At 39.7% G+C, this 26,376-nt stretch overlaps 1 protein-coding gene across 3 annotated transcripts in view; it reads left to right on the top strand.

Moving 5' to 3' along the window:
* LOC127660429 (signal-induced proliferation-associated 1-like protein 2) overlaps positions 1–26,376 on the top strand; it is a 212,756-nt gene that overhangs the window by 116,894 nt on the left and 69,486 nt on the right. For all 3 annotated transcript variants that reach the window (XM_052150646.1, XM_052150647.1, XM_052150645.1), the window contains exons 7-9: positions 1,041–1,198; positions 4,646–5,222; positions 17,969–18,243. In XM_052150646.1, coding sequence (XP_052006606.1) covers positions 1,041–1,198; positions 4,646–5,222; positions 17,969–18,243 — 1,010 coding nt within the window. The remainder of the gene's footprint in view (positions 1–1,040; positions 1,199–4,645; positions 5,223–17,968; positions 18,244–26,376) is intronic.

The following is a 26,376-nucleotide window of genomic DNA, read 5'->3' as shown; positions in this document are numbered from 1 at the left end:
CCTTGAATTAGAAAACAATCAAATCAAATATATTTTGATATATTTTTATGTTTTAAAGAAATAATGCAACAAATCAAGCACAGGATTCATTATATTCACATGAGATGGAACTGGCTGTCAAACACATATTGAGCTACACACAGTACATGTGTAATGTACACATGTGTAACTTATGTGTAACTTACAGTATGTGTATTTTCTCAGGCATTTGATGAGTCTAAACTGATGCACAATTTAAATAATTTCAGTAGAGACAATAGTCATATCATACTTTTCATGTGTTAAACTTGCTATAGTTTACTTCCATGTTGTTACTTCATCAAATAGCGATGTCAAATGTAAATCAAGACAATCACTGAAACATCCGTGCCACCTTGAGTAAGAAATAACATGTATATTATGTATGTGTAGATGCATATAAAATACTGATAATTCACCATTGTTGACAGTTCATTGGTGACATCCCGGGCCACTAAAGACCAGAGGTATGCGTTTAAGGGTTAAAGCAGAGCAGGATCACTGATTGTGTTTGTTCAATTGCATCTCTGACAGTCGATTGGCTGGATTAGAGGATTTCCTTTCTCTTTCCTCTTCACCTTCATTTCTATTCAATTGAGTCGGATTAGTGTATAAATCCTTCACCTTAAGCTTCTAGAACGCTCATGCACAAACCCTCATCTTCTCATCCACCATCTTACCCATAATCCTGTTTGTTCACAGGGTCCTCGGCCACTTCACAGTTTAATATAATACTCCCATACAGCAGTCTCGGTGTTAATGGAATATTTTACGTTCTTGCACTGCCACTGAAAACTCAAGAATCAGATATGGCACTTACGGATCAGCTTAAGAGCGTTTCCTGTGCCATGTATGGTGCCAAAATGACACCAGATGGCTCAATCGTGATTAATAGTTTGCTATTTTAATATTTGATTAACTGTCAATATTATGTATCTGTTCTTATGTCCTCTGTAATCCTGATCTGCTCTTTGAATATTTCCTCAGCTAGTCTGTATTCTTTCTCTTTTTTTCCTCAACAGTTGCTCAGAAAGAGACATATAGGAAATGACATCGTCACCATCGTATTCCAGGAGCCTGGTGCCTTGCCCTTCACACCCAAAAACATTCGCTCCCATTTTCAGCATGTGTTCGTCATCGTTAAAGTTCACAATCCCTGCGCTGAAAACGTCTGCTACAGGCAAGTGCAGCCAAACATCTGTCATGGCACGAAGCCTTTATTGCACCGTGAATTATGACTCTTAATAATCACTGAAACGCACTTTCATTCAGCATTGATGTCTTTTACCTTTGACGTTCAAAATATCAATAAAGCTTAAGTACCTACAATTAAATGACAGTGAACCTTAAAGGAATGGATGAAGTGTTTTAATGTCTGATATTCAGACTAGTCTGGATCTGTTTAAAGTCAACATGAAACCAATACACATTCCTGCTCTTATTGCATTACGAAATATTTCAAAGACAGTTGGACGAGTTTGTGGCATAATGGTGATTAATACATTTAACCCTGATATTGCGTTCAGACACATTTTGCATTCGCGGGTCAATTTTGACCCGGTGGAATTTAAGCTTATAAATCATTCATAACTCGTGGTTTTTATCTAAAACAATATTGTAAGTCATTAATAGGTTCTGAACTGTTCATACATGTAGAAAGATTGATATATTGTTGGCATATTAAGTGTAAAATATAGAAGTTAAATAATGAATATGCCATTTTATTAGAAATAATAATATGTAGAAATTCTTTGACATTTCAAAATATACATTAACTACAGCAACACCAGTGTGATACATGTGAAGACATATTTTTTATCAACATTTCTCTGAAAATGTATCAAAATGTAACATAATATACAATTTATATTAACATCTAAAGTGAGAATTACTAGTAATTTAAATGGATTTACTATTACTCATAACTGCTCAAAACGACTTGGTGGTTAAAAGTTAAAACCAACAAATAATTTTTCAACTAAACATCATTAAAACAGCTGTCAATTATACAACATGAATACGTCTTTACTATGTTTTTAAGATGCATCTATTGTATTTACTCTCATGAACTGTTGAATGTTGATGTGTGAGTGTGATGTAAGCTGGTTTGGCATCAGATGACCGCAGAGTATAATGTGGACAATTTCCTCTTTCAAGCCCAATTTAGACTGATGTGTGCATGAACACAATCATACTACACCCCCTTTAGACAGTTGTACCTTTGATTTAGATTATTGGTTAAGTTTGTTACATCTGTCATGTGTGTTTTGATCATTCATGTCTGTGTGTATGTGTATCTGTGTGTGTGTCCCAGTAAGAGACAAAACAGTGTGTGAGAGAGTTTGGGAAAGAGGTAAAATGTAAGTGAAGTGTTTATAAATTAAAATCGAATTCATAGATGTACAAAATGTATATAATACGTGTAAACTCGCAATTGATGCCCGGGTCAAAACTGAATACCGTGAGTGCAAAAAAAAAACACTTTTTAATGGTTATATCTCTTAAACAATTATATAAAACAATCTGAAAAAATGTATTATGTGTATTTCGACAGTCTTGGCAAAGTCTCAAAGTTTGATTCCCGTACTAAAAACGATGTGGTATTTAAAAATTATTATATACATCTTCCGGGTCAAAAATGACCCGAATACAATAGGAGGGTTAACATTTTTTATTTTTTATTTTTTTTAATTAAATATAAAACGTGGCTCTTACAATTGAAATGACGCACTGTTTCTAATGTATGGCAACAAGACATTAACATTATACGTGTTAACATGATTTTAGTGTGATAAAATTGCTTACTAACAATATCTGTGTAAAGTTATATCCAATAATACAACTTCACTGTCATGACAACAAAACGCCAGTAAAGACTGTAATCTGGGGCCGGTTGCATAAAACTGTTTTAGACTAGTCTTACTAGTTAGTCGTCTAAAATGTTGGTCTTAATTTTTTCAGTCAGTTGCATAAAAACTTAGATCAGTCTAATTAAAGACCAAAATGTAAGACCGCACACCTCGGGCTAACTTTTGTTTACATTCCATTTTGCCATTGAAAATAACTGTCAGCTGAGCCAGTGGGGCTGAAAGGGGCTTGAGTTGAGACTTGGTTGAAGACTTTGACTTCAAAAATGGTAACAAAATGTTGTGTTTTTAATTATTTGGTTTAAATCACTAAATGTGTTCATTAAAATACATATTGAAGCGTTGTAGTCCTCTAATAAGCAGATATTCTCAGCGAATAAAAAATGTATTGAGCGTCCACTGTCGGCCATTTTTTTTAAGCTGTTCAGTGTCTTCATTTTCCCACAATGCAGTGCAAATTAGACTGTCTTACTAAAGACAACTGTGAGCTTGTTTTATGCAACAGGCTTACTATGGCATCTTTAGCTAGTCAAACTAATTGTTAGATGCAGTCTTAAGATAATGGCTATGTTTATGCAACCGGCCCCTGGTAAACTCTGTAACTTTTATTAAAGCTCTCATTTTATTCCTCTAGAATAATGTCAGCACATTTAATGTTTACATCTTGTGGCTATACTTTTAAAATAGTGTGTATGTTTATGAACTGGCCCCATTCAATTTCATAATAAGCTTTATTTATATAAACTAGTGACGAGCCAAAATACATTTTTGTGGTAATCAACATTATGCCGCGAATGCTGTCGATCGAGCTTAGCTTGCATTGAGCCCGAAATATTCCTTTAATGGCCGTTAACGTTAATATAATAAAGAATGACGGTCCATTTAAAAAAATAAGTGTTACGCAATAGATGCTGGATCTATTATTGGTATGGAAAACCCACTTTTCACTATGCAAAAATTTTTAATGTAGAAATGCAAAATGCAAGTCTTTTTTTCTCGTATTAGATATCCTGTTTCATTCAGATGCATTATGGAAGTAAAATGGGTTGCGAATACAGTTTCTTGATGACTTTATGCCGTTGAATTTTCAGCATCATTACTCCAGTCTTCAGTGTCACATGATCCTTTCGAATATGCTGATTTGCTGCTCACGAATAATTTATTATTATTATTATTATTATTATCAATGTTGAAAACAGTTGTGTACAATTTTTTTCAGGATTCTTTGATGAATAGAAAGTTCAAAATAACAGCATTTATCTGAAATAGAAAGCTTTTGTAACATTATGCACTACCATTCAAAAGTTTGGGATCATTAAGATTTTATTTAGTATTTTTTTGGGGAAAGAAATTATTACTTTTATTCAGCATAGATGCATTATATTGATCAAAAGTGACCGTAAAGACATTTATAATGTTACAAAAGCTTTATATTTCAGGTAAATTAAAAAAAAGTTATTTTGAACTTTCTATTCATCAAAGAATCCTGAAAAATGTGTTATATATTGTGTAAATGCTCTATATCAGATATTACATTGTATTCTGTTCCCAGGGGAGGGGTCTTTGTCGCCTCAGGTGTGAATTGCATCAATATTCATGATCATTCACGCCTCCTCGCATATGGCCTTTCTAACACTTAAAATGTCTTACAAAAGTTAAATGACTATATTGTTTGGTCTGTAAAAAAAGCACTTTTTAAAATGTAATTAAGACATATGGAAGAATTTACAGCTGAGACTCTGTCTCCATGACCTTTACAGTGTGGCGGTATCCCGATCGAAAGATGTGCCTCCATTCGGCCCTCCCATTCCTAAGGGTGTGACCTTTCCCAAGTCAGCCGTCTTCAGGGACTTCCTATTGGCCAAAGTGATCAACGGAGAAAATGCAGCGCATAAATCTGAAAAGTTTCGTGCCATGGCAACTCGCACACGTCAGGAGTATCTCAAGGATCTCGCGGAGAACTTCGTAAGCACAACGACGGTGGACTCTGCCGTAAAATTCAGCTTCATCACGCTAGGTGCCAAGAAGAAGGAGCGAGTTAAACCACGGAAGGATGCTCATCTCTACAGCATGGGTGCTGTCACCTGGAGCGTGGTGGCACGAGACTTTGGACAAACAAAGGATGTGGAGTGCCTTTTGTGTATTTCTAACGAGTTCATCGTGTTAATCGAGGAGGAGTCCAAGAATGTAATTTTCAACTGTTCCTGTCGGGATGTCATTGGTTGGTCTTCTGGCATCATGAGCATTAAGATGTTTTATGAACGTGGAGAGTGTGTGATGTTCTCGGCACATGACAACTGTGGAGAGGACATTAGAGAGATCGTCCAAAGACTTGAGGTAAGAACATTCCTGGCTCCACAGGTCGGTTAATGAGATGTTTTGACCTTCAGTCTTACAGCCAAAGTAGTGTGTGTTGTGTTGTGGCAAAACTATACGTGTAATATGCACTGCAAAAAAATTTAATTCTTGCATAGTATTTTTGTCATGTTTTACAAAATATTGCAACATCCTTAAAGCAAGATGCATTTACTTGAGAAGCAAAATAACGTCATATTTTAAAGTGGTCATGACTTCCTTGATCTTTTGACATATTACAGTAAAACACACTGTACGTTTCAGAACTTCTGTACTGTACGTGCCAAAACTACCTGTTCTCTACTTCCTCCACATTGTGATGTCACACTGTGGTAGACATGTGCATCTGACTGTCTCCAGGACGCCACATCAACGCCTACTTTACCTTATCACTTCCATAGCCCATCCTAGTAACAGTGAGCACTGAGAGGACAAGTGGAGAGAGCAGGTTAGTCAAGAGCAGAGCCAATCAGAACAGTGGCTGTTTACTCTCAAGTCTTAAAGGAGAAACGGCATCAAAACTGAGCGTTTCTGACAGAGGGTCTGAATGAGAATGGAAAATTGTCATGTTTTACAAATATATGACCTTTTTTGTGCAAAAAACCTAAATAATATTATAAGTGAACCTCAAGGAGCATAGTAAAATATTACTAACCCTCAGGGGTTGAATCTGCTGGATTTTTTCCTCGTGACAGCTGAAAACAACTTAAAATACTAAAATTTTTGGGCATACAAATAAGTCTAAGACATCATTAGAAACTATAAAGGGTCTACTTTTATTTGTGTACACTCACAATATCAACAAAACCTTGTGCTTTTGTAAAATAAAGAAAATAAACAGGGTGCGCTTTCAGCCGCGAGCATCTTTCTGAAACACGTCACAAAAATGAACTGAAACTCAGTGAATACTTATTACACAAATATGAAACGTATGTCTAAAAAAGCTTAAAAGGTCTACTTTTAAATAAAACAATTCAAATTTAAAACAAATGTTCTCCTGCAATGTAATCTATATGAAGCACAGTTTCTCCTGGCTCAGCGAATGGTCTCTAATGTGATCACACAACGCGCAGAGGGCGCTATTCATACGATAATGTGCTGAGACGATCAATGTAAATGGTAAACGCCACCAAGTGAAGTTATATATATTTTTATTATTATTTTATTCCTGTGATGTAAAGCTGAATTTTCAGCATCATTATGGCAGTCTTCGGTGTCACATGATCCTTCAGAATTAATTCTAATATGCTGATTTGCTGCTCACAGATAACTTATTATTATTATTATTATTATTATTATTATTATCAATGTTGAAAACAGTTGTGTACAAATTTTTTCAGGATTATTTGATGAATTGAAAGTTCAAAATAACAGCATTTATCTAAAATAGAAAGCTTTTGTAACATTATACACTACTATTCAAAAGTTTGGGATCATTAAATTGTTTTTTATTTTGTATAATTTAATACTTTTATTCAGCAAGGATGCATTGTATTGATCAAAAGTGATAGTAAGGACATTTCTAATGTTACAAAAGCTTTCTATTTCAGATAAATGCTGTTATTTTGAACTTTCTATTCATCAAAGATTCCTGAAAAATGTGTTATATATTGTGTAAATGCTCTATATCAGATATTACATTGTATTCTGTTCCCAGGGGAGGGGTCTTTGTCGCCTCAGGTGTGAATCACTTCAGTATTCATGATAGTTCACGCCTCTTCGCATATGGCCTTTCTAACACTAAACGTGTCTTGCAAAAGTTAAATGACTATATTGTTTTGTATGCACGAGTGATCAGGATGGTTTTCACATCATTTTGTAGCAAAAACTCAAGGCTACAAGCTCCACTTGTGAACAAATGTTTAGTATGTGTTATATGGCCTTATTTCAGAAACCATGCATAAACATTATTTTCTCAAAATACAAACATGTACACACATGTTGCTGACATATTATTGTAGCCCAGTTTGTGCTGAATACACTTTAGCCATTAATGTGTTTATAAGCAACTGAAAAAAGCACAATTGTCAAGGCATGTCAAAACATCTCCAGGGCCCAAAAACACCCTCAGACCCCAGAGGGTTAACGTCCTGTTTTCAGAAATATCCAGTTTTGTGCTTATAACAAGAAAAACAAAATATTACATTGACATTTAATCATTTAGCAGATGCTTTTATCCAAACAACTTACAAATGAGGAACATAGCAAGCAATTTGTCATACAAAGTTCAACCACATCTACAGTAAGTGCATGTTAAGTGCAGTTAGTGTGGATTGGTTAAGTGCTCGTGGAACAGATGTGTTTTCAGCTGGATCTTGAATGTTGAGAAGGTAACAGCAGATTGTGTAGAGGTTGGAAGCTCATTCCACACACAGTAGAACAGAGAAATTGCACACTAGTGAAATAGACTTTGAGCCTCTATGTGATGGGACCACCAGGCGTTGCTCATTCATAGACCACAGGGAGCGAGTTTGAGCATAGACCTGAAGAAGTGAATTGAAGTAAGAGGTGCAGTTCCATTGGCTGTCCTGAAGGCCAAAGTCAAAGCCTTGAATTTGATGCAGGCAGCTACAGGAGTGAAATCAAGAGTGGGGTGACATGAGCCCTTTTTAGCTGATTGAAGACCAGATGCGCTGCTGCATTCTGGACCATCTGCAGTGGCTTAATTGTGTTAGCTGGAAGGCCAGCCAACCAGCCGACCATTGTAGTAGTCCAGTCTTGAAATGACCAGAGCTTGGACCAGGAGCTGTTTAGCATATTCAGACAGGAACGGTCTGATTTTCATGATGTTGTAAAGTGTGAATCTGCAAGGCCAGGGGGTTGATGAGATGTGGGCGGTAAAATTAAGCTGGTCATCTACCGCCACAGGGTTGGCTGTGATTATTAAATTGTTATTACATTTAATTTACATTTATTTTTCTTTACATTTTATTTTATTTGCAAATAGTTTCTCTCTAAATTTTGTTGGATTTCTCTAAAAACAAGACTTGATATCTTATGACATTTTGGTTTTTAAGTTTAAGTTGTAATGTGTCTCTTGTTTTAAGGAAATGTAGACACTTTTGCTTGAAAACAAGAGACAAATAGTGATTTAAAAAAATGATGTTTGGCTGTGTAAGAGGATGTTCGGTTGAATTTTTTTTCATAATATTTTGTCGTATCATGGCGCTTCACTGGCTTCTAGAAATTATTCTTCTGTTCCCATTTTATATGAACTGCCTGCCCCAAAAAAGTTGCTGTTTGGATGAAATAAGCAGATATTTAAGAGCCTATGATTGGATCATTATTGCAGTTATTAATATGTTTCAGCCTAACTGATGTAGTGTAGCGTCTCATTTCCTAAACAACCATGTCAGAAGACGTATCCTGTGGTCGTGGAAAAGACGTTACTGTGTTTCAGAAGGGGCAAAGTATTGGCCATCATCAAGCAAAGAAAACAACTAAGGAGATTGCTGAAATCACTGGAATTGGTTAAGAACAGTCCAACGCATTATTAAAACCTGGAAGGATAGTGATGAATGATCTGGAGGCAGTGTTATGATCTGGGGTTGTTTCAATTGGTCAGGTCGAGGCTCAGCAATGTTATGCGGCTATATATATCTGAATGTACTGAATGAACAGGTTATCCCTCAATGGATTTTTTCTTCTCTGACAGCACGGGTATATTCAAGGACAACTATGCCAAGATTCATCAGGCTCAAATTGTGAAAGTGTGGTTCAGGGAGCATGAGGAATCATTTTCACACATGAATTGGCCAGAACAGAGTCCTGATCTTAACCCCACTGAAAGTCTTTGGGAAGACTTTACGGAGTGGTTCGACTCTCCTGTCATCAATTCAAGATCTCGCCCAAAAATGAATGCCACTCTAGACTGAAATAAATGTTGTGACGTTGCATAAGGTTGTCGAAACAATGCCACGATGAATGCACGCCGTAATCAGATTTAAAGGAGGTCCAATGAAATATTAGATTATGCAACTTCTTTTTTGGCCAGACAGTGTTTATTAACAACTACCACATACCACTGTCTCCTTAAGATGATTCGCTTATGTTTTCCTCTTTTGTAAGTCACTTTGGATAAAAGCGTCTGCCAAATGCATAAATGCAAATATATAAGTAGTTTGGGAGTGCTTCTTGGGAGTGAGCGGTTACTACAGAGCTCTTTTGGTGCCCTTTGTTTGCATTGATTTCCTGATTTGTTGATCTTTTCTCCTCAGGATCGTGGGTAGTGTATTTATTCACCACACATTCCACTATTAAACACTTTTTTAATAAAATTGAAATAACACAGACTGATGGTTTCAACAGAAGCATATACCGATATCGATTAACAACCTCGAAGCTCACAGTAGATCTGTCTTTAAAGGTTTATTAGTTATCTTTAATCAGTTCCCCTCTGGAGAAAATCAATGTAATATTTACTTCTGCACTCTATAAAGCATTCTCACCTGTGAAGGACTCTTCGAGAACAGGCCAATCAAATCTGTGGTTTCTAGCTCTCTGTAAGCCTTCCAAAATCATAATCTTCTTACAAGATTTCTCTGGGGATCAAGTGGTATCAATGCACAAGATGTTTGACCAGTGCTGGTGTAGTATTACACTTGGCCATCGTCCTGATCTGTGTTCTTAGCTCTTGTGAATGCTCAAGCCCCTTAGATAGACTTGGGTCTATTACAGGACTTTTCCTCCATAGAGAATTACTAGGCCGCCGCCCCTGTCAAATTTTGTGCCGCCTCCGGCTGTCTACAAAACTCTGGCTGGTGTCTTCATGGAAAACACTAACAAGCGTTGCACTCGTTGGATTGTCATTTGTAACTGAAAATCTCGTCAATAATAATAAAAAAAAATTATGTTGTCGAATAGTCGCTTGATGTCATTTGATATAATAAGACTAAATTAAAAAAACAGATGACAAAATTAACACTATTATTCAGTTGCCAAGTCATTAGGAGTGTATTAATGCAAAGCCAACGTTTACGTGTTCTTAACGTCACTATTTTTTATCAGTATGGTACCACCTCCGCCTCTGTCACGGTTTCGTGTCACCCGCACCATGTTTCGTGTCATCTGCACTGTGTTTTGCGTCATCTGCACCATGTTTCGCGTCGTCTGCACCGTGTTTCGTGTTGTCCGCCCCGTGTTTTCTGTTTCACCCGTCACTAGTCACTTTCCATGTCATGCTCCCTTGTTGTCCGCCCGTGTTTTCTGTTTTACCGTTCACGCTCCCGGTCATGTCTTCCTTGTTGCCCGCCTGAGTCTCACTGTCCGTGTGTGAACTACACTTGCCTTCTTCCCGTCGTTTCCGGCCCTGTCAGTGTGTTATTGTCCGCACCTGTCTGTCATTATGTCATCACCGTGTCTCTTTATTTAAACCCCGCTGTTTTCCCTTCCTATGGTCGTGCGTTGACGTTCCATGTTTTCGCTCAAGTCTGTTGTGACTCGCTCTCTCCGTTCGTGTTCCCTGCCAGTCTGTCTGTTCTTTCAAGGTTACCCTCCTGTCGTTTCAGGTTTACCCTACCCTCCGTGGATGTGCGCTGCTCAGCCACTCCTGCACCCCTCCTGTGTTTAATCCGGAATTCTTAGTTGGTGTTTTCCCATCGTGGACCTTTTGCTTTGTTCCTGAGTTTGTTTATTTTGGTGCTTATTCAATAAAACCACTCTTGGATCCTAACCACTCGTCTGCCTCCTCCTGTTCCTCACAAGTCATTACAGCCTCATTTTGAGCCAGGAAAAACCCTGTATTAGTACAGTATCTGACTTTTAGACACTATCTAGGCTGTAGTAGCTTGTTAAATACTATTTTCCAGAAATATTCTGATTTAAAGTTTTAGACTTTAGGCCTACCTTTTGGATGACCTTCATTTTCGTGAGCATGCCTTTGATGCCTTAAAATGCTTTCTAGGAAGGCAGGTCACCAGGTTTTGGAACAGCTCTGTTGATTTACCATGAGGCTTCTTTGTTAATCGACAGAAACAACATTGAAAGACAAAGGAAGCTGTTTTGTAGCTTCTTTACCCCACGTGCTGTGACTCATGAGCTGGGTTACCTGGATGGTTTGGGAACTGGGGGATCTCTGGGGATTAAGGCGGTGCACTGGGTGCAAGTGGGATTTGCGCCTCTTCTATTTTTGGTCTAATTTCCTTACGCACTTTGTTTGCAGTCAGACATTACTCTCTCCAGACAGATGTTTCTCATTCTGTAACCCCACAAAGTCATTGCAAAACAAACCCATTGTCACCTGTTGATTTGATGGTGGAGATAAGATGTTCTCTGGTTACAATAAGAAGGGACTGCGTTCACTTAAGGACACCAGTATTATTTTTGGAAGCTGCTCAAAGCAAAGCTTCCTGCACTGCTGTTCAGCAGTAGCGTTTCTCAGGTTAATTGTTTTTACAGTGCTTAAGATTTATTATAATTTCACATTTGCGTAATTACAAATATGTTTGGCCATTACAAGATACTATACAAATCTAAAGTAGCCCCATGACAAGGGTTTTAGGGGCAAAAGAAAAAGCTTTTTACCATATGTGGAAAGAGGCGCTCATTAAAAGGCTCAACTACAAAGATCTTTGATTTTCCGCCAAAACAAAGGTTGTTTTGAGGGTTTAAACGGACCAGAGTTATACATTTATAGTAACTTGCACATTGCATTAATGTTAAAAATTACTGTTTTTATTATTATTATTATATGACTGTGATACATTAATTAGGGCTGTCAATCAATTGCAATTTTTAATTGATCTAATTACATGGCATGCCGATTAATCGTGACTAATCGCAATTAATCGCATGTACAAATATTTGCTGAGAAAGCCCGAACATTTTTTATTTACCAATGGAAGAGGAGGGGACTGTAAACCTGCTTTGTTATTTAAGTGATTTAGTTCGGTGAGGCTAATGGCTAGTCTCTATTTGAGCAGGGTGGTTTGGTGGGTCTAAATATAGAGGCAGTGCTGCTTTGTGAACATTAGTCAGCCTCATTAATTTAAAAAGTCTCTCTCCTTCCCTCCATATGTGAGATTTTAAACCGGACCACCTCTGTGCGCTCAGCACAACTTGAAAGTCAAAGCGGCATCGGTCAGAGCTCAAGCTGAGGTTGTCCTTCCTTTAGCATCACATACTGCGACAGACAAGCCAAACGGACTCAACTCAGGAGCTCCCTGTGCTGCGACTGCATGTGTGCATGTGTGTTTAATAGGATGAAAATAACACCCCGTACCTGTAGAGCATTTTTGTAGAAGACAGGATATATTAGCATTCAGAATGAGCATCAAGGACGAGGTCAAACTGACTAGTTATACTAATCATAGACTCTTATTTGGCTTCCATATCTCTACTTCAGCAAAAGCCATTAATTAGGAGTTAAAAAAAACTCTGTCTGTTACCTTTTGAGGACATCTGTTTGCATCTGCCAAATGTAAATTGAATAAATGATAATGTAATTTTTAAATATATGGTCTTTCTCTTATATATAAATATATATAACGGGATGAAAATATTGATGACTCATCTTGCACTCATTCATCATGTCCAATAAAATGCTCTCTAGAATGAGAAGGTTCCGCCCCTTAAAACCTGTCAAAATTGTAGTAAATTACCCTTTACAGAGTCTATTGCTCGTCACAGACATGGGAGTGATTTCTCATATTTTCAGTGAACTCTGTCTGGTGTGATAAGGGCGATTTGATATATTTTTTTTTTATTATTTTAATTTGTTTTCATCTTAGGGCAGTTTCATGTCCCAGGGGTTGATTTTTAGGAAAAACAAACTAATTTCAACTTTATTTTTGTCATATGAAGGTCAAATTTTTGTGGTTTGGTTTTTTTTGGGTTCTTTTCAAAATTTCACTTTCAGTATTAAACTATAAAAAACGATTACACAATTACAAATTATTGCACATTTAAAAACTATGATAACCTAAACAAAAAGTGAAATAGACATTAACCATTTCAATATAATTGTGTGAAAATTATTTATCGATTTTTCTAAAATTACGACTCTCCTACAGTTATGCCATCATTTCCACCACACCAAACATTTTGCCCTTTATAAAGTTTTTTCAAAATGTTGTGTACTTGTAAATAGAGGTCTGCACGGGCCTTAAAATTAAACTCGAAGCTGACCTGTACCCGAGACCATGTGGACCAACCGTACCCGACCCGTCAGATTTTAAGCCAAAACCCGAAATCGCTCAATGTAAGCATATAGGCAACATCCATAACATTATTGAAACAGTAAACATATACAGTTTTAACAACGCAAATAAGCCCCTCATTACACTAGAGAGCAGAAGGGAAAAAAAACATAGTTTTATTGTTTATGCGCTGAAACTTCGCTTGGTGCAGAACAAATCTGGAATTATATGAAACAATGCAACTCTCGGCAATAATGAATAAATATATATTTGTGACACCTGCGCTAAGAAAAATCTAGACGCAGCACAAAGAAAGAAACAGAGCGCAAGTGTCTCATTACATGCATTTTTGAACATTTTAAGTTCTTTTTAACTTGACGCATTGTTTGAAATGTTGACGCTGAAGAAACCAAAGACAATCGTCCAGCATGTGTTTAAATAGGAAACCAATGGAAGACAGAACAGACATTTACATTTACATTTATGCATTTGGCAGACACTTTTATCCAAAGCAACTTACAGTGCACTTATTACAGGGACAATCCCCCCGGAGCAACCTGGAGTTAAGTGCGTTGGGCTCGAACCAGCGACCTTCTGATTACCAGATTACCAGTTATGTGCTTTAGACCACTACACCACCACCATCCCGAACCCGGCCCGAAACCATCAGGTTCTCAGGTTCAGTCGGGATCGGGTCAGGTTGCAGACCTCTACTTGTAAACCAAGTGGACAAAAGTGTCAGTGAAGAGCTTGCTTGAGAAGTTTGAAGAAAAATCAAGGTTCAAATCACGAGTGAGCAGAATGTTTTTATTAGGTGTCATTCCTAATCGAGCTGTACATTTTGCCAAATGTAGTTTTAATTGTATGTATTAAGGGGTATTTACCCTCCGGGTAGGGAAAGAGGTATTGCCCCAAGTGAAGGAGTTCAAGTACCTCGGGGTCTTGTTCACGAGTGAGGGGACAATGGAGCGGGAGGTTGGCCGGAGAATCGGGGCAGCGGGGGGCAGCATTGCACTCGCTCTATCGCACCGTTGTCATGAAAAGAGAGCTGAGCCGGAAGGCAAAACTCTCGATCTACCGGTCAATTTTTGTTCCTACCCTCACCTATGGTCATGAAGGCTGGGTCATGACCGAAAGAACTAGGTCACGAGTACAAGCGGCCGAAATGGGCTTCCTCAGAAGGGTGGCAGGCTTCTCCCTTAGAGATAGGGTGAGGAGCTCAGTCATCCGTGAGGAGCTCGGAGTAGAGCCGCTGCTCCTTTGCGTCGAAAGGAGTCAGTTGAGGTGGTTTGGGCATCTGGTAAGGATGCCCCTGGCCGCCACCCTAGGGAGGTGTTTCAGGCACGCCCAGCTGGGAGGAGGCCTGGGGAAGACCCAGGATTAGGTGGAGAGATTACATCTCCACACTGGCCTGGGAACGCCTCGGGGTCCCCCAGTCAGAGCTGGTTAATGTGGCTCGGGATAGGGAAGTTTGGGGCCCCCTGCTGGAGCTGCTGCACCCTGCGACCCGACTTCGGATAAGTGGTTGACGATGGATGGTGTGTATTTAGGACAAGTAAAATGTTAGCTATTAAATCAGTAAGACCGTAAGACAAAGGAGTTTGTCATTTTATTTAAAAACATTAAAAATGTCATTCCCATCAGCATCATTTCCAGCACAGAATTCTATTAAACGCAAAACGGAATCAGAGATGTGCTGGAAATGACACTGTGGTTGGTATTTTCATGACACAAATGACATAAATCTCCTGTAAAACATGTACATACACTTTTGGACATTGTCAGTAGAAAAATTCAAATGATAAATGTTCACAGTGCTAAAAGTGCCCAAGTTGAATAAACACCCTTTTATGTGGAATTCCTTTAACTAGAAATGTTTATCCAGAGATCTGGTGTATATATGTGTGTTTGTGTTCTTTTTGAGATGCTGTCACTGGGCCCAGAAGCTGTCGAAGGCACAAATCTGGTCTGTGGGCCATCTGGGCCAGCACCAGGATCACTGTACTGTCCCGTTATGCCATCTGCGATATACTTTCTGCAGGGCAAAGTATTTGTATATTAATTGCATCAGTGCATAATGTGTCATATCATCAACAAGATGAGCGATTATCAATGCATGAATTCATTTCTGACAGTTTTCCATGCATCATTTTTATTACAGCATATCACTGCATGTGGTCAGAAACAAATACTACAGAAAGGGAAACCGCTCACGGTAACATGACACTTACCTGCTGGATCTCGCAGGAAATGGATCACATCTTCACTTCCACTGCTAGTTGACGCATTAAGTTGCTACGTGTTTGCATAAAGTTAAACTTTCCTTAAGTTTGCTTTAGTTGCAGGATAAAATGACTAAACCCTGGAAACTTGTGGTGTCATGCCTTGTTAGGACAGTGTTAGTGGGATGATGATGATGGCTGAAACGAAACGTTGGGGTGAGAGGCAAATTATGAGCCAAACTGGCAGCACTTAGCCCTTATTTCACAGTGTCCATTTCAACACCTCCGCAGTGAGAAGTTATCGTGGAGATTGTTGTCGCTGTGCTTGGGGGGCTGTAACGGCGTCGAGTTTCAGAATGAATTTAAGAGCTGCTGATGTCTGTGATATAATGTGAAGCACTCCAGCGCACAGACAGCAAACTGGCCTCCTTAATATAGTGTAACAGAGAGACAGACTGTGTGTGGGAAGAGCGGGTAGAGACTTAGGATTCACCACAGCAGTCTTTTATTGTGTTCTCAGATCACTTGACAGTTTATCTTGCTTCCATCTTGGGTCTTTACTTAGACAATGTTAGGGTGTATCACTGTACCTGTACTGATCAATAGTCCTTCAGTGTCATATGGATTCATCTATGGACCCTTTTCACAGACTGTGATGTCTCGTTTCTGCCTTAAAGGGATAGTTCACCCAAAAATGAAAATTCCTGTCATCATTTACTCACCCCTCATGCCTCCCCAGATGTGTATGACTTTCTTGCTTCTGCTGAACACAAACAAGCATTTTTAGAAGAATACCTCAACTCTGTAGGTCCATACAATGCAAGTGAATGGTGACCAGAACTTTAAAGCCAGAAGACATACAGACATGCTCTATGTCTTCTGTAATGATGCAATTACTTTATCTAGACACAGATAAATATTTAAATATATTTTTTTCCCCATAAATCTCTACTTTTACTTCCACTTTCATAATGTGAAAGTGAAAATGGAGATTTATGTAAACAAGGACTTAAATATTGATCTGTTTTTTCACCCACTCCGATCATATCGCTTCTGAAGGTATAGTTTTAATCATTGAAGTCATATGGATTACTTTAAACCTCCGTGAAGTTGGCACCCCATATAATTAAATAATCATCAAAACTATTCCATTCGTTTGTGCTGTGTTTGTGCTGATTGTGCCGTGAAAATTAACGTTTGTGCGGGTTTGGTGTTTGAGATATTAAGCATTCTTTTTGGGGCGGTGTGACGTCACTCTCCACCCCATCTCGCTCAAATCGATCCAAACCGGTGCTGGCGTTTGTGCCGTTAAAACAAACATTGTAACTATTTCCATTCCTTAGATATAGCAATGTTTTCGGGAGCAGTGACGTCATTCTCCACCCCATGTTGTCTAAATCGCTCCAAACCGGTGTCATTCGTTTGTGCTCGATTTGTGCCAGACACTCGGTTTTGGCATAAGTGCCTCCTTAAAACATCAACGTAAATATCTACTGTTCTCATTGGCTAACATCTTGCAACCGCTCAAATACAGCCATATTTGAAACTAAATCTGAAGAGAATGAACAAGCTCCACAACATTATAAAACTATTTATAATGTTATGTTTAAACTGTTCACTTACTGTTAGCCCAGCAGCACCAAAAACTATCAAACAGTCATGACAATTGACTGGTTTTGCGATCGGGTCCAATAGTGTTTTTAACTGCCCTATCCTTCAGTAACAGTTCCTTTGCAAAACTTGAATCATATTGTGGCTGGTTCACAAGCAATCCACACTGATATGAGCTGGAAAAAACAGGCATACATAGCACAAAGCACAGTGAATAGATGCACACGCATAAAGTACACATCAAAATGGTCAAAGATGTCCATCTAGTCCATGATTACATACACCAGCAATTAAAAATAGTGCAGATGAGCGAAAGAAAGTGTCCATGTCGTGTTTGTGCTCAAAACAAGAGGCAGCAGCTGAATGTAATCGAATGGGGTTTCCTTTTCAGACTTGTAACTTGAAAATGCATCTTTAAAAAGCAGCACGAGATACATGACAACAGTCAAAGATGTCTGTCTAGTGCAAGTTTATATTCACAGATACTTAAAAATCATCCAGATGGGTCTCCTTTGGTGTTCAAGAATAGTTAGGCCACACTAGACCTGTTTGTCCTGCTCTCTCTCTCTCTCTCTCTGAGTATGAAAAGAGCACCAGTGTGTGGGGCCAAGGGAGCGATGATGTAATTTAGGCAATGATGTTTTTTCACTATAGAGGCGGTCATTAATTAATATTGACGCAGGATTACAATAGTTACAATTAAATTACAATAGTCCTTTTGTCAAGTCACTATAAAGAACTCTCTCTCCCCTTTGTGCAGATTGTGACCCGTGGCTGTGAGACCACAGAAATGACCCTGCGTAGGAACGGTCTTGGACAGCTCGGTTTCCATGTGAACTTCGAGGGCATCGTGGCAGACGTGGAACCGTTTGGTTATGCGTGGAAGGCGGGCTTACGCCAGGGCAGCCGATTAGTGGAGATCTGTAAGGTGGCAGTGGCGACGTTGACCCACGAACAGATGATCGACCTACTGCGGACTTCCGTCAGCGTCAAAGTCGTCATCATTCAACCGTATCAGGACGGAGCTCCAAGAAGGTAACAACCTTCGTACTCATTATCTTTGTCGGTTTTCATGTGAAAATAATATCTAAACATCCACAAGATACATTTACTTAACAAAATGACATGCAGTGGCAAGAAAAAGTATGTGAACCCTTTGGAATTAACAAAAAAGTTAAATTATGGTTTGATCTTCATCTAAGTTACAGTAATGAACAAACACAAATCTGTTTGAACTAATAACACATAAATTATTTACTGTTCTTGTACATATTGAATACTGTGGAGCAGAGGGGGGCGGGGCCGGGCTAGAATGTCGCACGCCCAGTCCCCAATCGGCCTGAAGGGATAAAGGCGGCTGGTGACGACGGTTCGAGAGAGAGAGAATTACGGGCATGTGCGTCATGCGTGTGTGTTCATATTTGTGCTTTTGGTTTAAGTTTTCATTAAATTATTATTTATATTGACAAGCCGGTTCTCGCCGCCTCCTTGCCCATCTTAACCCCCTACATTGGTGCCAAAACCCGGGAAGGAGGAGCGATGCCCGTCGCAGAGACCTCGACACTGACGTCCACCCAGGGGAGTGCCGCTGCCATCTGCCGGGCGACGGAGTAGCCCGACCGCCCGGACACGGGGAACGGCCGCCGTCCGCGGGGCGAGTGGGGACTGGATTCCCCGACCGCCTGGAGCAAGGGAGCCGCTGCCGGGGGCGGAGGAGTGCCTGCCGTCCCCAGAGAGGTGGAGGGGTCAAGAGAAGACCGCCGTCCACGAGGGGAGGAGGGAAGCAACTCCCCGACCGCCTGGAGCGGTAGGGCCGCTGCCAGGGGCCGAGGAGTGTCCCCATGTGCCACCAGAAAAGCGTTGGGGCGTTCTGTCCGCTGGGGGTTGGAGGTTTGACTCCGGTTCGTCCGGAGAGGAGCAGCTGTCGTCTGCAGGAGAGTGTGGAGGAGTGTTCGAGGACCATGCGACGGTACATCAGAGAACCGGTGAGTGAGCTTTTTCTCTCTCTCTCCTCTCACTCTCTCTTTCGCACCGTTTTGGCCTTTTCCCTCGCCTATTTTGTTTTTTTTGTTGTTGTTTTCCCCTCCTGTCTCCTCCCAGGTTGAGGAAGGCGGGGATGATCCGACAGGGCGCAAAGCACGCCCCTCCCCAGGGAAGGGGGGGGGGGGGTGTAGGTCATGCCGGTGGCACCCCGGCCTGAGGTAACGCCGGGAGGAGTGTGGAGCGGAGGGGGGCGGGGCCGGGCTATAATGTCGCGCGCCCGTTCCCCAATCGGCCTGATGGGGCGCGCGAGGGATAAAGGTGGCCGGTGACAACGGTTCGAGAGAGAGAGAATTACGGGCATGTCCGTCATGTGTGTGTTCATGTTTGTGCTTTTGTTTTAAGTTTTCATTAAATTATTATTTATATTGAGAAGCTGGTTCTTGCCTCCTCCTTGCCCATCTGAACCCCCTTACAAATACATCATTCAAACATTCACAGTGTAGGTTGGAAAAAGTATGTTATCCCCAAGGCTAATGACATCAACAAAAGCTAATTAGAGTCAGCAGTTGGCAAACCTGGCATTCAATTAAAGAAACAAGATTGGAGGTGTGGGTTAGAGCTACTTTGACTTATAAAATGCACTCAAATATTTTTAGTTTGCTATTCACAAGGAGCATCTGCTGACATGGACTATGCTTCTCAGAAAAGAGATCTCAGAAGACCTACGATCAAGAATTGTTGCTTTGCATAAAGCAGGAAAGGGTTACAAAGTTATCTGGAAGAGCGTAGATATTCATCTATCCACAGTTAGACAAACTGTCTGTAAATGGAGATGATTTAGTACTGTAGCTACTCTCTCTAGAAATGGAAAAGGCCACCTTGACACTCAGCGACACAACTGGGAAAATGTGTTGTGGGCTGATGAAACTAAGGTTGAATCATTTGGGAAGAACACACAGCACTATATGGCATAAAAAGGGCACTCGCATACCAACATGAAAACATCCTCCCAATGGTGAAGTACGGTGGAGGGAGCATCATATTTTGGGACTGCTTTGCTGCTTCGAGTCCTTGATATCTTGCCATCAGAAGGAAAAATGAATTCCCAAGTTTATCAAGATATCCTGCAGGATAATGTCAGGCTGACTGTGCACCAGCTGATGTTCAGTATAAGTTGGGTGATGCAGCAGGACAATAACTCTAAACATCACGGTCATTAAATCCACCACAGAATGGCTTAAAAAAAGAAAATCCACATTTTGGAGTGTCCCAGTCAGTGCCCAGACCTTAACCCAATAGAGATGCTGTGGAATGACCTCAAGACAGCCGTTCACACCAGACATCCTGAGAATATGTCTGAGCTGAAGCAGTTCCATAAGGAAGAATTGTCCAAAATTCCTTCTAAACGTTGTCCAGATTTAATCCGCTGCTTCCAGAAATGCTTGTTTGAGGTTATTGCTGCCAAAAGAGAATCGGATAGTTATTAAATCCAAGGGTTCACTTACTTTTTCCACAGCACTGTGAAAATTTAATGGGATGTGTTCAATAAAGACATGAACGATTATAATTGTTTGTGTGTTGTTATCTTAAGCACATTGTGTTTGTCTATACTCGTGACTTTGATGAAGTTGGGATCACATTTGTTCTTGCCGCTGTATCAAATTAACTCAGTGTTTTCAGAGGAATCTAACCAAATTGAATGACGTTTACTTAAAACTTAAGTAATGTGATCCAAGATTAGTTGACACAACTAACTAACATCGATTGAGCGTAACTTGTCTTGAACCTGGATCATTCTTTTAAACTTAAATTCAACTTCTTTGCTTTGAACACATTGCTTCAATCATTGTTGTTCACCTAGTCATACTCCTGGGACATGTTTGGCGCAGATGCACTCAATGGCATAAATGAGAAGAAAACAGATGGCGATCGCTGATGTTGGAGTCCCTTATACACCTTTATTGCACCACGAGAGGAAACTAGCAGACAGCCGCTTGTGTGCCGACAAAAGTATCGTAATGTGACCAAGAGAGCTCGCCAGCTGGGCTGCGGCCTGACGCACATGGACGCTCAGTGTTTTTTCCTAATGATAACGACGCAGGGTGCTTGATTATTGATGAAACACATCCCAGCACGTCTGATGAGTCACAGCAAAGCAGATTGCGCCTTTATGGTTCAGGTGCTTGTCTGACCAAGTACAAAAGTAGAAATCCACCCGCAGAGTCACATACCATCAGTCATCTTAATTAAAACAATTGTCTATATTTGGAACACAAAACGTTTATAGAGTGAAGTAAAGGATAGACACTTTTTCTCTTGGCTTCTTAAAGGGATAGTTCACCCAAAAGTCTTATGTCATTCCAAACCCAAATGGCTGACTTTCAGATGCGTGACATGTCTTTTCAATACAATGCCAGTTGATAGGGACTCACTTTAAAGTTTTCAAAAAGGACCTTAAAGTATCATAAAAGTAGTCTATGCGACTTCTGCATCATATTTCAAGTCTTTCAAGTAGGGCTGGGCGATATGGCCAAAATTGTCATCACGATAATCTTGGTTGATATCGATATTTATCACGATATACATTTACACATTGCACTTTCTTTTTTATTTCAAAGTTGATGGAAGTAAAGAAGAAAAAATGTTAAATTGTCCAAACATTTTCTACAAAACTGCACAGGGGGTCCTGAGACGGCCAAAGCAGTGGGGACTGTGGGATCTGCGGGATCCAATTTTACCGTCTTTTACCGTTTATCAATTGAAAATGAATGTTAAAAGATCATCTGTTTGTTCTGAAGCATAGTGACAGCAGTCCAGTATTTATTGGAATATTTTTACATTAAAATGAAATATTTTATATATTTATTTAGATTCAGATACCCAAGTATGGGGCATAGAAGCCCTCATGACTGTGGAAGGATGCTGAATGTGGGTTCAGGGGTGTCCCGAGAGAAAATGTTGAAAATTTTCATTAATGTGAGAGACTACTCTACCAAATAGTAACTTTAGTCTTTCCTTATCCATTCCAGACATCGAATTCATTTTCACAAAATTAGAACAGAAATCGATTTGTTTATTGTATTTGTTTATTATTAAAGACTTGTAACATGCTGATTAATAAATATGCATTTAGAAGGGAAAAACGGTATGGTCTAAAAGGTGCTTTGAAACCACGTTAACTCATGCAGCGCTTCATGTCTACACACATGCAGGGAAAAGAGGCGACGTGTGCAGAGCGGAACAGGGCAGAAACGATGCATGTTTGGTGCTAGAGAATAATATTCAAGATTACAGCGCAGAAAGATCAGAGCTGTTGTCCACATCACTGTTGTTCTGTTGCGCTCTTCACTAGAGACGATGAGAGGATGCAACATGAAGTCTTAGCAAGGCAGCTAGCATTAGCAAGCTAGTTCAAGCTAGTTCCTCCAATCTGACCCTACGTTACCACTGGCGCGTTGTGAGCGAAGCTGAGAGCGTTTTAAATTAATTCCTATGAAAGCCGAGCGTCATGCTCGTAAGGTGGATTGTAGGATTGGCAGCGGTGTGGAGCGAGATCTCTCCTAGCGCTGTGAGCGCCTTCGAGCGGATTTCATCCACCCCAGTGGAAAAGCAGCCTGAGAAAGCCGAACTGCTTGTGTTTTAGCGACATGCAGTAAATATCAGAAATTCCTCAAAAGCTTATCGTGGATTTTCTTTATCGCGATATATATCGATATCATTTTATCACCCAGCCCTACTTTCAAGACATTCAAAAGGTCTATATAATAATTTTTCAGTAGAAAACCTTGATGTCTCTTGCGCATTCATGAGCATTATAAGAAAAGCTCATTCACAGTGGCTTACATGTTCACGAGAGAAATTGTTTTTGAGCATTAACAACAATTTTCACGTGAACATGAATTAAATTTGTGTTGCTTCTCACCTTATAAACTTGAAGTCAATATAACTAAAGTGTTTTAAGGCCAAAACTAGGGAGGGTAGAGTCACATGGGGTAACCTCCTCGTGGTCTCTATAATGTGGTTCTCACTCAGTGGGGCGTGTGCTGAGTTGTGCGTGAATGCCGTGGAGAATAGCGTGAAAGGGAAGAAAAAAAAGATCCAATCAATTCCCAATGGATAAAATTAAGTCCCGCCCCAAAAATTTCTTGTTGTAACCATTTTCACTAATTTCAAATGTTTTTTAATTTTTTTTACATTTTTATGCATTTGGCAGATGCTTTTATCCAAAGCAACTTACAGAGCACTTATTACAGGGACAATCCCCCCGGAACAACCTGGAGTTAAGTGTCTTACTCAAGGACACAATGGTGGTGTCTGTGGGGCTCGAACCAGCGTCCTTCTGATTACCAGTTATGTGCTTAGACCACTACACCACCACCACCAAATGGTTGTGAAAGCTGTTTCATGTTGACCCAGAAAGTTGCACATGTCAACCACGCGTCCAGCTATGTATGGAACTGATAAAATACCCACTTAAAAGAAAGGCTTAGCAAAACATTAGCCTGGATTTAAAACAGTTACCCTTTACTTTACGTTGTATATGGCACAATGTAAACATTCACTGACATGTATAAAAACTGGCACATTCTTATATACAGCACATCATGAATCTCAAGTTTCAAGTGTAGGTTCGAAGAGTAGAGCCAATGCAATATTACCCACGCTCTCTGATTAGTCTGAAATCTTACTGCAAATATTTACCCACTGATTATATGTGCAATCCATAAGTGAGCCATGTTTGAAAAACATATTTAATATATGGGCGGCATGTTTAAAAATGTCCATATGTAGATGATGTTAAGGCCATATTATGCTGCTCTTGTGTAAATAAATATATTCACTGGGTTAGGCTAATATTAGACCCATATTTCACCAGCCCAGACTGAACTATGCACAACCTTAAAAAGGCATCTATGGGCTCTTTAAAATAAGAGATGTGAAAATAGGGTGCTTGATGTGAAAGTCTATTTTTTTATGTTTTATCCTTCTGATTTCCCTCCCTTTCGAAGCAGTACTGTGGTGGAACCATGTTGCAGTGATGCTATAAGATTGTAATATCATGATATGTTGATATGTACATGGTACTCCAAGGTACTTTAAAGAATACCTTGGTTTTATCATGATATATGTGCAAAAACATTGTATTGTGTGGTATTACTTACTCGGGACAATACCTCCTTTGGAGGTATTGCCCCAAGTGAAGGAGTTCAAGTACCTCGGGGTCTTGTTCACGAGTGAGGGGACAATGGAGTGGGAGGTTGGCTGGAGAATCGGGGCAGAGGGGGCGGTATTGCACTCGCTCTATCGCACTGTTGTCACGAAAAGAGAGCTGAGCCGAAAGGCAAAGCTCTCAATCTACCGGTCAATTTTCATTCCTACCCTCACCTATGGTCATGAAGGCTGGGTCATGACCGAAAGAACTAGGTCACGAGTAAAAGCGGCCGAAACGGGCTTCCTCAGAAGGGTGGCAGGCTTCTCCCTTAGAGATAGGATGAGGAGCTCAGTCATCCGTGAGGAGCTTGGAGTAGAGCCGCTGCTCCTTTGCGTCGAAAGGAGTCAGTTGAGGTGGTTTGGGCATCTGGTAAGGATGCTGGAGCTACTGCCCCCACGACCTGACTTCGGATAAGTGGTTGAAGATGGATTGTATTATGTACAGAAAACTGGGTTATTCCATGTCAAACCAACATTTTTCTAAATAAAGATAAATATAAATGACAATGAAAGCCAAAAAATTAACTGCCATGAATCAATATTTCCGAGTAATACGTTATACGTTATTTTTGTAGAGGGGGTCCAAAATGACAATTTTCGCTTATGAATTTGGAGCAAAACTACAGGTTAAAAAATAACCTTAGAAAAGTGACAGCATCTCTATTTTATTTGTACACCAAGATAGGTAGGTCTTTTACTAAAATCAGTTTACTTCAACACCCTTTGTTGCATTATATGCCAATTGTGAGTCCAAAATTGGGAAAAAACACGTTTGTGTTTGTAAAGCAGCTCAGTGGAAAGGAGGAGGCGAGAACCGGCCTGGCGATATAAACAATATCTTAATGATTAACTTAAACAAAAGACAAACACGCACACATGACGGACATCTCTCTCTCCTCTTACCTCCATCCGCAATCTGCATTTATCCCTCTCGGATGCTTAATTAGCCTGATAAGGGACCGGGTGTGTATAATCACATTCCTCCCTTGTTCTCTCAGGCAGGGAAGCCCCCGTGTTTTTCCAAAGCCTATACCGTAAATATATTGAAATATCGTCATAGATACTGGTTCAGAAGAAACCTTCCTTTTGTATCTTCATACTTAAGGTTCTACATAGTTAAATATGTTGCTCTCAATGTGGCTCCAAGCGTATATTGTTAAATTTGACGTATTTTCATGGTCGAAAATCAAATGTGGGTTACATACTATGAAGCTAGTTTTTAATCTCCAACAAAACATGTCTGAAGTGCAAATAATGTTGAAACCTGTACCTGTATTTTTTCACCCTAAATTCCATTTTTGAGAGTCCCAAAACATGCTACTATTAGGAATAAGTGACACATGTGGATCTTCACTTCTATATCTATTTTTTATATATTAGAAATGTTTTTCTGCAAAGATCTGGACTGCATCATTACAGGTCTAAACACCAAATATCCCAGCTTTCCATTAGTTCTTAACAGTCTTTCTAAGCATTTGTCTTGGAGAAAAACACATGATGCTTGGAGTAAATGATTTTGCTTTATTTGGCCATATGGGATGAAGTGCATTTCAGAAACAACATTTTGAATCTATAAAATGTTTGCACCTAAATTAAATTTGGATCATGTTTCTACTGTAGGCAGAAAGCCTTCAGGCCTGTTTACACTTCCATCGGTTGGATAGCTATTCACCTTGTATTGTATTGAACCAAGAACATTTCTTTAATGCATTTCAGCATAATTTCTTCATGAAAATTATCTTCTGAAAATGCCTGCATTGCCGTGTTGGTGCTGCATTTTTCATGCCAGGGTACTCTGCCAGAAATGTACCATAGCATCGAGTGTTCACTGCCTTTATGAGCACTGCAAGGTCAACGAAAACCAGAGGGCAATTGGGAAATTTCTAATGTATGCAGCTCAATTTAAAACACATTTCAGTCGATGTAGGACTTCACCATCTTAGATGTTCAGAACTGTCTTTTGCATCTAATTGA

This window comes from Xyrauchen texanus, chromosome 20 (genome assembly GCF_025860055.1).
Source record: "Xyrauchen texanus isolate HMW12.3.18 chromosome 20, RBS_HiC_50CHRs, whole genome shotgun sequence".
NCBI classification, from domain to species: Eukaryota; Metazoa; Chordata; class Actinopteri; order Cypriniformes; family Catostomidae; genus Xyrauchen; species Xyrauchen texanus.
Note: the sequence above shows the minus strand (reverse complement) of the source record. Positions and strands in the feature narration are given on the sequence as shown.